This window comes from Ursus arctos, unplaced genomic scaffold, assembly GCF_023065955.2.
Source record: "Ursus arctos isolate Adak ecotype North America unplaced genomic scaffold, UrsArc2.0 scaffold_5, whole genome shotgun sequence".
Classification (NCBI taxonomy): domain Eukaryota; kingdom Metazoa; phylum Chordata; class Mammalia; order Carnivora; family Ursidae; genus Ursus; species Ursus arctos.
The window spans coordinates 89,777,063-89,792,158 of record NW_026623067.1 but is presented as its reverse complement, the minus strand read 5'-3'; the positions used below and the strand labels follow the sequence as shown (position 1 = coordinate 89,792,158).

The 15,096-nt window shown below is 40.4% G+C and overlaps 1 protein-coding gene across 2 annotated transcripts in view; it reads left to right on the top strand.

The window, feature by feature from the left end:
- Positions 1–15,096, top strand: part of EPB41L4A (erythrocyte membrane protein band 4.1 like 4A) — a 239,004-nt gene that overhangs the window by 117,782 nt on the left and 106,126 nt on the right. For both annotated transcript variants that reach the window (XM_057307352.1, XM_026498459.4), the window contains exons 3-4: positions 6,319–6,370; positions 12,190–12,268. In XM_057307352.1, the coding sequence (XP_057163335.1) occupies positions 6,319–6,370; positions 12,190–12,268 (131 nt within the window). The remainder of the gene's footprint in view (positions 1–6,318; positions 6,371–12,189; positions 12,269–15,096) is intronic.

Sequence of the window (15,096 nt, the reverse complement as noted above, 5' to 3'; positions counted from 1 at the left end):
GGCAGAAAGTTGCCGGAAACATGTTCCTGAGTTGATGGGAAGGGATGGGATTCATTGGAGCAGGGACCCCTCATCCATAGTAATAGAAGACAGAACGCCGGCACAGAGGCAGGCAGCTTGGGTAGATGTCATAAGACATGCACATTGTCTTCTGTTGCTTCAGGTTTCTCCATGAAATAAGCACGATCATCAGCTGAGAGTGAGAAGAGTGGAGGAGAAAGTGGGAAGTTACCTAGGCAAGTGGAAGAATAAAATGTGGTAGGATTCTTGGTCCCTTTGGGTTAGTGATGATGAATTTAAAACAAGCCCACCTGTCGTGGTGCGATCCGAGTCTCCAGTTCCGAGCAGTCTGTCAGGTGCTGGCATGGAGAAGGCAGAGAACTATGGGGTTTGTCAGTGGCTATTCTGGAGGGAAGATTGTGCGGGAGAAATGAGGAAGATGGAAAGTGATAACTACAGTGGATCGTGAGGAAAGTGGGGACCTGGGTGGGGGGTGGGAAAGAGGGACTGTGAAAAACTAGTAGGATCACTGAATTTTGTGTCCTGGTGGAATCAGAACTGTAGAGGGAGTGAGCTGAGAAAAGAGGACTTGGTAGTTGAGGGTAAGAGTCTTGAGTAAATATGCAAAGTCTTCAGTGGTGCTCGGCACGTGGTAAGCATTTAATAACTGCTGGCTATTACTACTGTTCTTTCTTTCTTTCTTTTTTTTTTTTTTTATCATTATTTCTATAGCTCTTAGATTGGTGCCAGGGTCCATGGATGAGAACTGAGGACGAGTCCCTAGGGCCAGTGACACTTCATGCGGACCCAGATGATCCCACAGTGATACATCGGAATCTACTTTAACTGAAAAATGAAGCCCAGTTACAGCCCACCCTCCCCCGCCCCCATGTAGCTTGCCCAAGGACAGGCCCGTGTTTTGTTCCTGCTGTGCATTCACTCTGTTATGGTGGTTTTACCCGAGGACCTAAAGCTTCTGTGATTTGTACCAAGGAGCAAATTAAAACCATGTCCTGTTAATGTTGCTTAGAGCTCATGGGATCTGTCTACAGAGGCTTTGGGAAAAGCACAGTAACTATCACCACGGTCCTGGATTTCTCGGAACATATGTGCAAATTATGTTGAGTCCTATAACTCCCTAGGAATGAACTGTAGTACCATTTTTTTGAGATCTTTGTGGCTCTGTTGTCCCCTCTGGATGGTCAGCTCTTTTTATGCTGCTCCCTTAGATGAAGAGAGAGCTTTTTTTGTACTGACAAAAACTATGTGTGCTTTTAAAGCCTTTTTATTTTTTTTGATCTCCAGGAAACATTATTAAATATCATTGTATCATTCTTAAATTCTCCAAAGGAGAATCAACATTACAGCCAGTGTGAAATAAGGTACAGCAAAGCTTTTATTACTTTATGCTGTCATTGCTTTATCTAAAAGTTTGTAGGGCTTATTGTACTGTTAGAACTCTAGGACACTCCAAAAGAACAGTTGTCAAATGAACGGTTGCACGTGGATTTAATATCTATCTTTTGAAGGTTATGATATTGATTTACTGGACAGTGTTAGAGTTTTAAATTCTAATTCTGAGCCTGTTACCTAGGAAATTGATGAAATTGAGACATTATTAGCCAAGGTGGCTGAAAGACACTCAGGGAGTTTAGCCAAGACTGTCAGGGAGTGAGAAGGAGCTTGTGCCTGTCAGTGCTTCCCAGGTTCCTAAGTGCTGTTATTAAGACTGACAGGACTGAAGTGGTAAGGACACCTAACTGCTTGCCTCTTGCACCGTGGCAAAGGCCAGAGCCAAGGAGGGCTACTGTCTTGACTCCGTAGTGATTGGGTCTTGGGTTGCAGTCTGTTCACGTTGTCCTGCGCTAGGAAGCTATCTGTAGAAAACAGGAAGAGGGAGTGGGCTCCATTTTGGTTCATTGTTATCATCTTACAGAGAAGGATCTAATCCAGCTTGTGTGGTTATACGAATTATGGGATGTAAGCTTGAAATAGCAGGGTAGGGGGAAGGTAGGGAGAAAAGTGATTGAGAGACTTTTCTAGAGAATGAACTGCTTAAATGTTGAGAGAGGATGAGAGAGATGAGGCTGTCTGTCCTTGTGACAGTTGAGGTAGGCACGATGGCTTCCCACCGAAGTGCAGTTCAGAAAAGCCATTCTGTAGCCCAGCCCCATAATGAGCGGGGCTCTGCCCCCCGCAGTTCCCTCTCCCCCCATCCGGGGCAGATGAAAAAACTGAAGGGACCTTTGCTTTTTCTGGAAGTCCTCTATGAACATGATTTCTTAGTGGAATGTCTGTTAGCTGTTGGACAGCACCGATTCCAATGTAATACTCGGCTGTAAAGGACTTGGGAGATGACGTTCTGTGTTGTCACTTAAAAATGCTTTTAAATTTTAAAAATACATTTGCTTTGTGAGCTGTTGAGTTGATAGACATCCTCTTTGTAAGAGTTTAAGGCTCTGTTCTCTGTTTCTGTGTTTTGGAGACGTTTTTAAGTCATGGACCGCTGTTCGAAGTTTTTCTGCTCAGTGTTGCCTTCCTACACTCACCCTGCAGAGCTAATGTTTTTAGTACATCATTTTATTATCTCATACGTATTCATCTCATACACGTTATTCTCTCACTTAGCATGTTGTATTGTAATTCTATGTCTGTGTCTGCGGCTAGGCTGTGAGTGCCTCGGGGCTGGGTCTTTGTTTCCCCACATGCCCCAGGACAGGGCTGACCCAACAGAGAGAGAACCTGTACTGCGGTATTCCATAAGTGTTGAATGAATTATATCCCAGGTTCAGAGCTTAGATACAGTCTGGATGTGGCCCTTAAAACTGGGGTATTGTGTTAGGATGCCTGGGTGGCTCAATTGTTAAGTGTCTGCCTTCGGCTCAGGTCAGGATCCCAGGGTCCTGGGATCGAGTCCCACATTGGGCTCCCTGCTCAGCAGGGGGTCTGGTTCTCCCTCTGCCCCTCCCCCAACTCCTGCTTGCACTCTCTCGCTCTCAAATAATTAACTAATTAAAAAAAAAAACTGCGGGATTGTGTTCATTGGCAAATTTTTGTGCCCTTTTTACTTTTTGGTTGTGGGGTAGCTGCCTGACGTGTTTGGTGGTGATCACACATGTGCTGTGCTTGATTGTGTGCTGATAATGAGGGGTGACAAGGGCCATCACAGTACGGCTCCTTGGTTCCAAGGTTATTTCTTTCCCTTGGTTGAGTGTAAGTGGGTTTTACATTTTAAGATGTTAGCTTATGAAACCTGGTGGCTCATGTTTATTATTTATGTTCTGGGGCATTTATCATTGTCTGACCTCTGTAACCCCTGGTTTCCATTTGGATCAAATGAGGTTTGTGCGTGGTGAGTGGTGGATTGACGCCTAGCATATCTAATGTGCACCAAGCTGATGGAACAGGCTTCGACTGTCCTGACTCCCTTTTTGGCTGCAGAATTGTAATTTCTAACTCGTCTCAGGATCTTTATTATACTTTTTCACTGCACAAATCTGATTGCTGTCAAGGAAAGAGATTTATTTTAAAATTATATAGATTATCATTAAGGGGAAAATTTCCCCATGTTAACTGGTCTTTATTCCATTTAGTTAAAAGCTTCCTGGTGTTCATTTATTTATTTATTTCCTAAGTGCTCCACACCCAGTTGTGGAGACCAACATGGGGCCTGAACTCACAACCCTGAGATCAAGACCTGAGTGGACATTGAGAATAGGGACACCTAAACCAACCAGGCCCCTGCCTTGTTTTTTTATTTTTATTTTTATTTTTTATTTTAATGACTTAAAAACATTCTGGAGGCAAAGCAAAACAAAAAATGAATTGGTTTAAAGAATCCGCAGAGTTTGTTTTCTAGGGATGATGATGTTAGAAGGAGAGAGGAGGAAGCCATCTTCCAATTTCTGTTTCCTTTTAGTTTCAAGTTGAGATTAGACAGAGAGTAGTAAGACCCGGGGCCCATTCCATACTCTCCTTTCGTGTCTCAAGCACTTGGTAAGGCTTCATGTGTAGGTGCGATGTAAAGGCTGAAAGTAAGGCCTGATACTATGTGTGCCTTGACCTCTGGAAGAGCCTGTCATGGCCCGTAACCCTCCAGATCCTCAGCTGGCTGACACCTTGCTTTTGGCTTTGGAGCAAAGAAACCAGCTGATCTACAGAACTTGGGAGATAATAAATAGGCAGCAATAGAAACCTGATGCAAGTGTTTATGCTTATTTGTGTATGTTCTCCTTGGTTTTATCCAGGAATAGTCAGACCTTTTTACTGAACATAAATGGCAAGACACATTCCATCCACTTTTTTCCATGTCCTAGGAAGCATCCATTGCTTTATATACTTAGAGGGAAAGGGTCTGTTCTGTGTGCAATACACAGCTTAACATTTGGATTAATTTTACTCTATTTGGATGAATTAGTGTTTTTTTAGGATCCATTATTATTATATTTTTTTACTTTTATGATTTTTAAGATTTTATTTATTTGTCAGAGAGAAAGAGAGCACAAGCACGGGGAGCGGCAGGCAGAGGGTGAAGCAGACTCCCTGCTGAGCAGGAAGCCTGATGGGGACTCAATCCTAGGACCCTGGATTGTGACCTGAGCTGAAGACAGGTGCTTAACTGACTGAGACACCCAGGCGTCCCCCTAGGGTCCATTATTTTCACACCAAAACCACATCTTTAATCACTGTGGGCTCTGAAAGCACTTCACAGATTACAGCCTCTGCTTCAAATACCTTTATTGTAAAAGTGAGAGATTCTGCACCTTTAAAAAATGAGAAATGATAAGAACCAGAATAAGGAACATTGCATTATAAGTTGCTATACTTATATATATCGGATACTTTACCTTTTCAAAAAGTTGAAAAATGGAAATTGTTGTATGAATGGCAAATAGCAAAGATGGTGTATACAGGGAGAGTTCAGTAATGTTACAAAATCTTATGACTGTGACATACATTTAGTGTGAATAATCATTATGTAGTTAGGAATAAGCGGTAAGGGGATTGTAATTACACTGTATACTCACAGCTGTTGTACGACAGAGCAAGTACTTCTGCCCTCGCGAAGGGGCAAGGAAAGGGGAACTGGGCAGGAAGATTCTCTTGGACTCTTCCTCGACCTTCGATTCCTGACCCAGACGTGTCAGGGGAGTGTGGATGTTTTCACCGTAGCAGACACAAGGGTGCTGAGAATAAAGTGGCTCAAGGTGGGCCAGCTCCTACTCCCTGCTGTGAGAATTGCCCCTTCTTCATTTAGGAATATGTGAAAATGGGAACTGTTAAGTTTGGCCCTTGGGATCTCCAGCCCTTGACCCACAAGGCACTGGAATCCCTTCCACTTTGCACTTCAGTGGAATCCCCGATGCTCCCCCTCTGTGCTCCATTGTTTCTCCCTTGCTCTTCCCCCAGATGGAGGAACAGGGCTGAAGGATTACTGTTCCTTTTGTGTGTGTGCGTGTGTGATTTTATTTCACAAAGGTAAGATGTAAAGGAAGTCAGGGCCAAAAATTCTCCCATTACTGTCTGAAGTTCTGTTCCTTAGAGATTCACTTGAATTCATAAGCAAGTACCTTAGACTGGCTAAAGATGTTTAATAAGAATGGCCTTCAGACTTTGATAATAATGCTCACTAGCAGTGCTGCATATGTAGTATGAACCAGGGACGAGTCTAAAGACTTTGCAGGAATTAATGTATTAATCCACATAGTAAGTCTATGAGGAAGGTTTGGAGAAGTCCAATAATTTATTCCAAGTTCCATGGTGATGACGAGGGAACAGTCAACACTGAATCCTACAGGGTGTGCTCTGGGACTCTGACCCTCAGCCACTGCACCGAGTTGCCTTTCGTGCGTACTTAGTGAGGGTTTGTCTTAATATGCTTTCTTCCTAATGTCTAGCAGTGCTACCTGTAAGGGATAGGATAAGAAGTGAAGAGGGTGAGGGTGTTTGAGGAGGAGAAATGACTGTAAGGCACTTGTGATGGGAACTTTGGAAAGAGATGTGGGGAGCACTCTATGCAGCCATCGTTTTCTTGCTCAGCAGCACCTTGATGTTACTGACCTTACAATCAGTATGAGAACTTCACCAAGAACCTGTAACAACTGTTGCCCTTCTTTGCTTCTCTCCGAATGTCAGCCTCATTGTTCCTTCAGTGTTCTAGCTGCAGAAAGCTCTTACATATATTTTCTGTGTATATGTGATAAGTTAAATAGTTATTATTTAAATGCCGTTTAAAATAACACCTTGCAAATATTCTTTAAGTGAAGGCCAATGAAAAACAACTAATTTCTGTAATTACCCTTTTTTCCCCCCTCACAGTATTGGCTGGATCCTGCAAAAACCCTTGCCGAACACAAAGAACTGATCAACAGTACGTATTTAATGTTAATTTTGTTAAGAAGTGCCTTGAAAATGATATAATGTCCATGATTAGTTGGGTGCAGAAATACGCCTTAGTACTCCAGGGATGAGTACTAGTACTCAAGTACCAGAATATGGAAATGGGTGTTTTGTGCATTGCAAGACTTTCCTCTAAACTCTGATTAAATTTTGTTAATAAAGGCTGTAAGTGGTGGGTCTTAATATTGAATTTTGCTTGGGGTATGCTCGCCTTTGACTTGTCAGTGATTTTAAAATTTTTCTTGTCTTTAAAATTTCACCTTAAAAAGAAAAGTCAGGGAGGCATTGATTTGGGGGAAAAAAAAAAAAAAAGCATTGATTTGAGAAAAAAAAAAAAAAAGACATCTGACCTTCTAAAGAACTTGAGTTTCTTGGGTTAAGGAGTGGTTTTGTCATTCACACTGTTATTTGCTGGGTCAGTAATAAGGAGTGCCCTTGTGTCCTGAAAGATTTTTATGGCTTCAGAAAGGACCCATCTATTTTTAGGGAATCCTTTTGGTTTTACGAATATGAGTCTTACTAGGTAACTGAGAGTATAATTAAGGTCATATCCTGTAACTGCAATTTCCATAACCCAGGTTTTTATTTATAGAAGTATATGCATATGTGTGCGCATGCATGTGACCCTTAAGTATGCAAAAGAGTAGTTTTTTAAAATTATCTTTTAAAAATATGATAAAATATATCACACATAATGTACCATGTTAGCCATTTTTGAGTGGCATCAAATACATTCATGGTGCAACTATTACCACTATTTCCAAAGTGTTTTCATCATCCCGAAGTGAAGCTCTGTGCTCATTAAACCACGTAGGAGATTCTTCGGGCCTTCATTGCCCCCATTCTGAATCTGTACTTCACATGTTTATCGGCTTATTCCCTGTGGTAAAATTGGGCGCCTCACAAACCCCACGGGCAGGAATGTAGCTGTGCTTCAGAAAGCAGCGGGAAACGAGGAACTGCAGAACCATCAGGAACTCAGCAATACTGTTCCTCTGAACGTCAGCATCATTTTTGTTTCTCTCTGTTTATCCATGTCTGTGGGGAAACCTCTAGCCACAAGCAGAGGTTGACTGGCGGTCTCTGAACGGGAGGCCCCGGTTCTATGGGAGGGTGGATCTGACCAGCCCAGGGTGAGTCAGTGGCTCACCTCAGTCTACTCAGCTATGTCTGGGCTTCTTCAAGTTACATAAACATAACTGCTAGGGGGTCAGCCTTCTGGAAAGACTGGGTGATGGTTTCAGAAATGGGTTTGTGGCTGGCCTGTGGGGTTGAGAAAGAACCCTCAAAGAATATACCTTAGATATCACCAAGGCTGTCTACTCAGCCTACACAGGAGTTAAGTTCTAATTCATAAGGGGTTCATGACTTGCCCTGGGTGAGAAGTTGGTAGCAGAGGGATGACCAGAGCCCCGGCCTTCTGATTTTTAGTACATCGTATTTCTAGTATTCTTCCCGAGTGAGCAAGCTGCCTACTAAAAGCCTAGGGGGGAGGGATGACGGTACATGGAATTAGGTATGAATGCAGGTAACTTCTGTGAGGTATCTACATATAAATGGTAGGAGTTCCAATTTAAAAAGTGTCATCCCTCAGGATCTAGAAATCTGTACTTTTCCCAAAAATTCAGGTATAATAATATAGTAAGTCTATCCTATCCATTTGAACCAAGTACTTAAAAATATACCAATTTATGGGGCGCCTGGGTGGCACAGCGGTTAAGCGTCTGCCTTCGGCTCAGGGCGTGATCCCAGAGTTCTGGGATCGAGCCCCACGTCAGGCTCTTCCTCTATGAGCCTGCTTCTTCCTCTCCCACTCCCCCTGCTTGTGTTCCCTCTCTCGCTGGCTGTCTCTCTCTCTGTCGAATAAATAAATAAAATCTTAAAAAAAAAAATACCAATTTAAAAATTAGAAAAATGTCAGGAATGATTATTTTAAAACAAACTCATAGGATTTTTATTTAAAAAGTTGAGATTTCTATCTGAGTGATGAAGAAAAATATAAATTATTTTATTTATGGTGCATTATTAGTGGTCCTAAGCACATTTGAAGTATTTATTTCTTTATATGGTATGAAATAATCTGTTTAAATATCTGTAATCTATAATGAAACTGCTTTTTAATCCTAAATAAATGTCATCCTGTCAAAAATTTGATGTACACTAAGAATGAAATGATGATCTTGAAGGAAGATGATATAACTAAAGAAAACATAATCTTTATATTTCACCTCATGAAATAATTTGATAATTAATGAAGGAAAATGGCTCTCGCATCTCAAGTAGATTAGTCAGAAAGAATATCTGTAAAAATGATGGAGTATTTGCCTGTCACCAGGATTCTTATAGGTGGGTCTTGATTTATTTCTCCTTGAGCTCATGGAGGACTTACTATCTATTAAAGGCCTTGAAATTTGTCCTCACAAAAGGTATACTAGAGGGTTTCTGGTTTTTGGCTTCTGTATTTTTTTGCTAAAGTGAAACAAGATTAACTTATTAAAGGTAGAGTCTGTTGAAAGATGCACATTCAAAATAATAATTTAGGAATGTGCTTTATCAGCACCTGATATTTATTTATAGTGTCTTAGAACAGGAAGCCAAAAAGTATCTGATCAGATGTATCCTTGCTCGAGAATGTCCATTTCCATAGCCTTAGATGGGTCTGTAGAACAGTGATGTAGGTGAAAGTGTTTGCTTACTCTGAAGGTATTATAATTCTTTTCTCTGAGAGGCTATATGGAACGGTGGCCAGAAAGTACCGAACTCCAGGTATTAGCAAACTTGGTTCTCAACCTTGTGATCTTAAGCAAATTACTTACCTCCTTGGAGATTTACCTGCCTTTTCTGTGTTACCAGGTGATTGTTCAGAATCACATGTTTATGAAATATTTTTGTACATTATTAAATGTAGTCAAATGGTAGTGATGCCTTATATTTAGAACACAAACCATTTTATATGCAAGTGGGAAATAGAGGACTGATTTGGGCCAAAAGTCCTTAAAGGGAATTTGCCAAAACTGAATGTTTTTAATTGTGTATTTTTCAAACTTTTGCTTAATGCTCATCACTAAACCCATTTGGAATGGCTAGGCTTGGTCAGTAGGGTGTAATCTGTCACGTTGCTGAGAATGAAAGCAACTCTGGAATCTGGACAAGGCCTTCTTCCCTTTGTGCACTGTCTTCACAGCATCTGTGCTCCTCCCGGCCCCTAGATCCCAGCCCCGTGGCCTGCGGGCACAGGCGCACCCATCTGCTCAGCAACACAGAGCTTGATTGACAGAGACGGATCAGCAGACCGTGGACTTCCTGGCTCTTCTAAATATTTAATAGTCTGTGCCTCCCTGACATCTATGTTCAGGGGTAAAGGTGTATTTGTCAGAAATAGAAGCACCCTGATTAAGTAATCATAGAAATCAAACGTATGGAATCAGCTCTAATGATAAGTTGTAACAAAGTTGTTTGAAATTCAGTTTTTAAAAAAGCTCTACCTTAAGGAATGCCTTGTCCAGGGAGGCACAGCTGAGGGGAGAGGGGCAGGGCCCTGGTGTCACCTGTCTTCGGCATGCCAGGAACAGGGCTTCGGGGTTCCACAGACATAGCATATGTGCGTCACAATAACGATAAATTATAACGTGGTTTGTGTGTTAAAAATGCATTATGGCTTTATGGCCTGTTCTACTTAATTTGCTTTCCCCAACTTCTGAACTTGTCCCTTTTTTTACTCAGTGAAAATGAAAATAGAAAGACGAGGGTTACTTTGTGTCAGTTACACACTATCAGAGACTTGGCATCATAATATGTGAGTGGAAATATTTTAACTGAGGTGTATACTTCACATCTTTTTTTGTGTGTGTGGGGGGAGAGCTTTTGTTGAAGAAAAAATTAGAAATTATGACCACTGATTAATATACCAGGTAAGAAATCCATTTTAAAACAAGTTCAATGTAAGATCTAGTTACCACACTGCTCAGAAGTTTTGGAAGAAGTAGAGGTTAGATTCATACCCTCTCAAATAGAAATATTTCTATTAAGAGTATAATAGATGTGGTTAGCACCCAAGGGGCTTGTGTCCTCTCGCACAATATGAATGTTTAATTATTTTAGGTTTCCCCATGTAAGTACAATTCCAGGCTTTATTACATATATATTTGGTATTTGTACATGTCGTTCTTCTGTATGTAGTAAATAACTGAGGTGAGAAATATCTTCTTAAATATACAAGAGCATATTCTTAGAAAAGTTTAGGAATTATACAAATAGTGCCTAGGATACACTGTATCACAGCCTGCTTCTTCCTCTCCCACTCCCCCTGCTTGTGTTCCCTGTCTCGCTGGCTCTCTGTCAAATAAATAAATAAATAAAATCTTAAAAAAAAAAGAAGTTCTTAGTATAATTTTTTAAACAACTTTATCGAGGAGGTGCCTGAGTGGCACAGGTGGTTAAGTGTCAGACTCTTGGTTTCGGCTCAGGTCGTGCTCTTGGGGTCATGAGATCAAGCCCTGTTTTGGGCTCCACACTCAGCACGAGGTCTGCTCGAGTCTCTCTCTTCCTCTCCCTCTGTCGCTGCCCTCTGCACGAGCTCTCTCTCTCTCTCAAATAAATAAATCTTTTTAAAAAATCAACAAAAACTTTATTGAGATACCTTTGAGATATAAAAATCATATAAAGATGCAGAACTGATGTTTCAGTATATGTATACAGTGTGAAAAGATCAGCGCTCTCAAGGTAAATAACTCATCTATCATCTCTGCACAGTTGAGTGTGTGTGTGTAGGTGGGGAGTGAGCAGATCTAAGATCTAGCTTCTTAGCAAATTTCAAGTATACAATACAGTGTCATTAACTATAGTCACCATGCTGCACATTAGATCCTCAGAACTCATGCATTCATCTTGCATAACTGACACTGTAACCTTTGGCTAACATCTCCTTATTTCTCCCTCCCACCTCCCTCACCACTCTACCCTCTGCATCTATGTATGTGACTATTTTAGATTCCACACATAAGTGAGATCAGGCAGTATGTGTTTTTTTGTGCATCTAGATTATTTCACTTTGCATAATGTTCTCCAGGTTCATCCATGTCATCTCAAATTGGAAGATTTCCTTCTTTATTTTTGGCTGAATAATATTCTATTGTGTGAGTTATATGTGATCTATATACATATATTCCACTAGTTCACTGATGGACGCTTGGGTTCCTTCTGTATCTTGGCTATTGTGATTAATGCTGCAATGAACATGGGAGTACAGATTTATCCTTGAGATCCTGATTAAATTTCCTTTGGATAAATATCCAGTAGTGGGATGGCTGAATCATATGGTAGTTCTATTTTTAATTTTTTGAGGATTTCCATACTGTTTTCCATAATGGCTGAACCAATTTATGTTCCTAACAACAGTATACAAGGGTTCCCTTTTGTCCATATCCTCACCAACACTTTCGTCTTATTACTAATAGATATTCTTAAAGATGTCAGGTGTTATCTCATGGTTTTGATTTGCATTTCCCCGATGATTAGTGATATTGAGTATCTTTTCATGTGTCCGTCGGACATTTATGTGTCTTCTTTGGAAGAATGTCTCTTCTAGTCCTTTACCCATTTTTAAATTGGGTTGTTTGTTTTATGCTATTGAGTTGTAGGAGTTCCTCGTATATTTTGGATATTAACCCCTTATCCAATGTATAGTTTACAGATATTTTTGGTGAGTGTAATTTTTAGTAATTGTATAGTATTACACTTCTACTTTGACTAATTTATAATATGAAATTTAATTTCTATTTCTTATTTTAGCTGGACCTCCATATACTTTGTATTTTGGTATTAAATTCTATGCTGAAGATCCATGTAAGCTTAAAGAAGAAATAACCAGGTATAGTATTGACTTTGCTTTTGAACAATGCATGGATAGCATATACGGAAGGCTTTATTTAATACAAATTGGGGTCAAACATTTAGATGGGTGTCTACCTCGTTTTGTAATGCATCTCCACTGGGAGTTAAATTTAAGCTAGAATTGAGCGGGGCAGGTCAGTGTCTGATGATAGATGTGTGTGAACAATGGCATGAGCCCGGGTGACATGATGATAGATTTTGCATCTGCTGTGATGGGATATTTCTGTATCATTATTGTGAAGGCTGCATTCAGCCTTCGTAGTCCTGTGAAAGTAGACGTTTGAACTGCATAAAGGAAGGATATTTTAATGCTCAGTTTGCATATGTAAATACCAATTCGAGGAGCCAGTTATTGCTCTTTAATTGGTTATAGCTTAAATGTCAGTTGTCCAGGGCTTTCATTTACCTCTATAGGAAATGAAAAGATATTTGCCTTCAGTATAAGGGAGAGAAAAAAAAAAACCAAAAAACCAACCTTTTTCAATGTATTCCTTCACCTTTGTCATCAAATACTTTATTTCATTTAAGGCACAGTTCCCAATTGGTATTGATTATATTGTGAAAAGAGTCCATGCCAACATTTGAAAGTGGCTTATACAGAGCAGGCAGTAGTGTTAGGTTTTCACTTAATTCCACTCGTGACCTGACAGCACGTGGTAGCAAACAAAAGCATTTTCCTTGACTTAACTCTAAGCGGTCAGTTTTCCCAGTGAACTCCTGTCATTGGCTCAAGTAAAGCCGAATGCATTATTGCAAACATTGGAAACCATGTCTTTGATAACTAAGGCAGTCTGTGGTTTTGTTCCTGTTCTACCCTTTCATCTTTTTCCTTCGACTCTTTTGTCTCGATTCTGGACTGCACACAGAAGAGTGAGGAGAGAGGAGGCTCAGTGGACCCTTCTGTTCCTCTCTGGAGTGCTATAATTGCCTCACTTTTAGAACCCCTCTGAGCTGTCTTCACGTCTTCCATTGCCACCTTTCTCCTGACCTCCCAGGCTGTCCCGCGAGGCTTTCCAGGAGCACACCCTGTGGGGGAATGGCTGTTGTGTTGGGAAGAAGTTAAGGAGAGGGGTCATATTTACATTAGAGCTTCATGAATAGTCTGTTCAGTTGAGGGATTTCTGAGTTGTGAGCTCTTGGGGAAACTGAGTCCACGTGGTTAAAAGAAGCCCCACATATCTGTAACTCATTAGGAAATTGCAAGGAAACATTTTATGAAAATACAAGGAAAGTTCTTCATTTTGAGGTTGTCAGTAACCTGTGTGCCTCACATTCCTCAGCTGTAAAATTGGAGACACGCCTGTCCCGTCAGGTTTTGTAAGCATCAAAGGGTGTACTACTAACAATGTCAACCTTGTGTCACCTGTTGTGTTTGGGTCAGTAAGTGCTCGACACTCTTTCATCCTCTCCTTGCTCTGGCAGTTCAGTACAGTTACATCTTAGATGAGGGTTAGGTTCCAAATGATACTCAATTTATTGTTAATAGGGTGGGAAATGAGTGCTTTATTTTTTTAATATCTTTTAATAATAATATATTTTTATTATATTATGTTAGTCACCATACAGTACATCCCCAGTTTTTGACGCAAAGTTCCATGATTCATTACTTGCATATAACAGCCAGTGCACCATGCAATACGTGCCCTCCTCAATACCCATCACCAGTCTATACCATTCCCCCCAACCCCTGGAAGCCCTCAGTTTGTTTCCCAGAGTCCATAGTCTCTCATGCTTCATTCCCCCTTCTGTTTACCCCCCCCCTTTCTTTATCCCTTTCTTCCCCTACCAATCCTCCTACTTCTTATGTTCCATAGATGAGAGAAACCATATGATAATTGTCTTTCTCTGCTTGACTTATTTCACTTAGCATAATCTCCTCCAGTCCTAATCCATATTGCTGCAAATGTTGCATAATCGTTCTTTTTGATGGCTGAGTAATATTCCATTGTATATATGGACCACAGCTTCTTAATCCAGTCATCTGTTGAAGGGCATCTCGACTCCTTCCACGATTTAGCTATTGTGGACAGAGCTGCTATGAACATTGGGGTGCATATGGCCCTTCTCTTCACTACGTCTGTATCTTTGGGGTAAATACCCAGTAGTGCAATGGCTGGGTCATAGGGTAGCTCAATTTTTAACTTTTTAAGGGACCTCCACACCGTTTTCCAGAGTGTTTTATAATGCATTATTTTAAATCTGTTCACCAAATATTAATGAACAGAATCTGCTGCCAGCTCACTAACGGAATACGTAGATTTGTGTGTGATGTACAACCTCAGAGCATATTCACTGTAACCTGCTTTTCCTCAAATATTAGAGCAGATCGTGTAGTTAAGAGCTAGATTACATTGTTGACTTCCAGCTAGTGGCTGTGATCTATAATAATTTATTTTTGTTGCCCAAAACATATAGTTGAATTTAGGTAAGTTAAATACGCATTCAATATGATATCACTAAATACTTATTTTTAGTGTGTCCTGAAGATAAAGTCATTAATTTGCATGAATATGTTAATTTAAATGGGTAGGCATAATGAACCTTAGAAAAGGAGCCAATTACATGAGATAATTTTGGCAATAGCAGAAACTAAAACCAAAACCCCACATCTCCCAATATATGCTCTTAAAGGAAAAGTATATTTAGGCCAGCATTTGCAAGTTGAACGTTTATCTTGCTTCAGTTCTTTGGAATATTGTTCTAGCCTACACTGTATTGGCTCTTGGGTGGTTTATAAGTTTTGATATGAAAAATAATGTTATGGTAAACATGCTTATGTCTGTTCTTCCATATATGTAGTTTTTT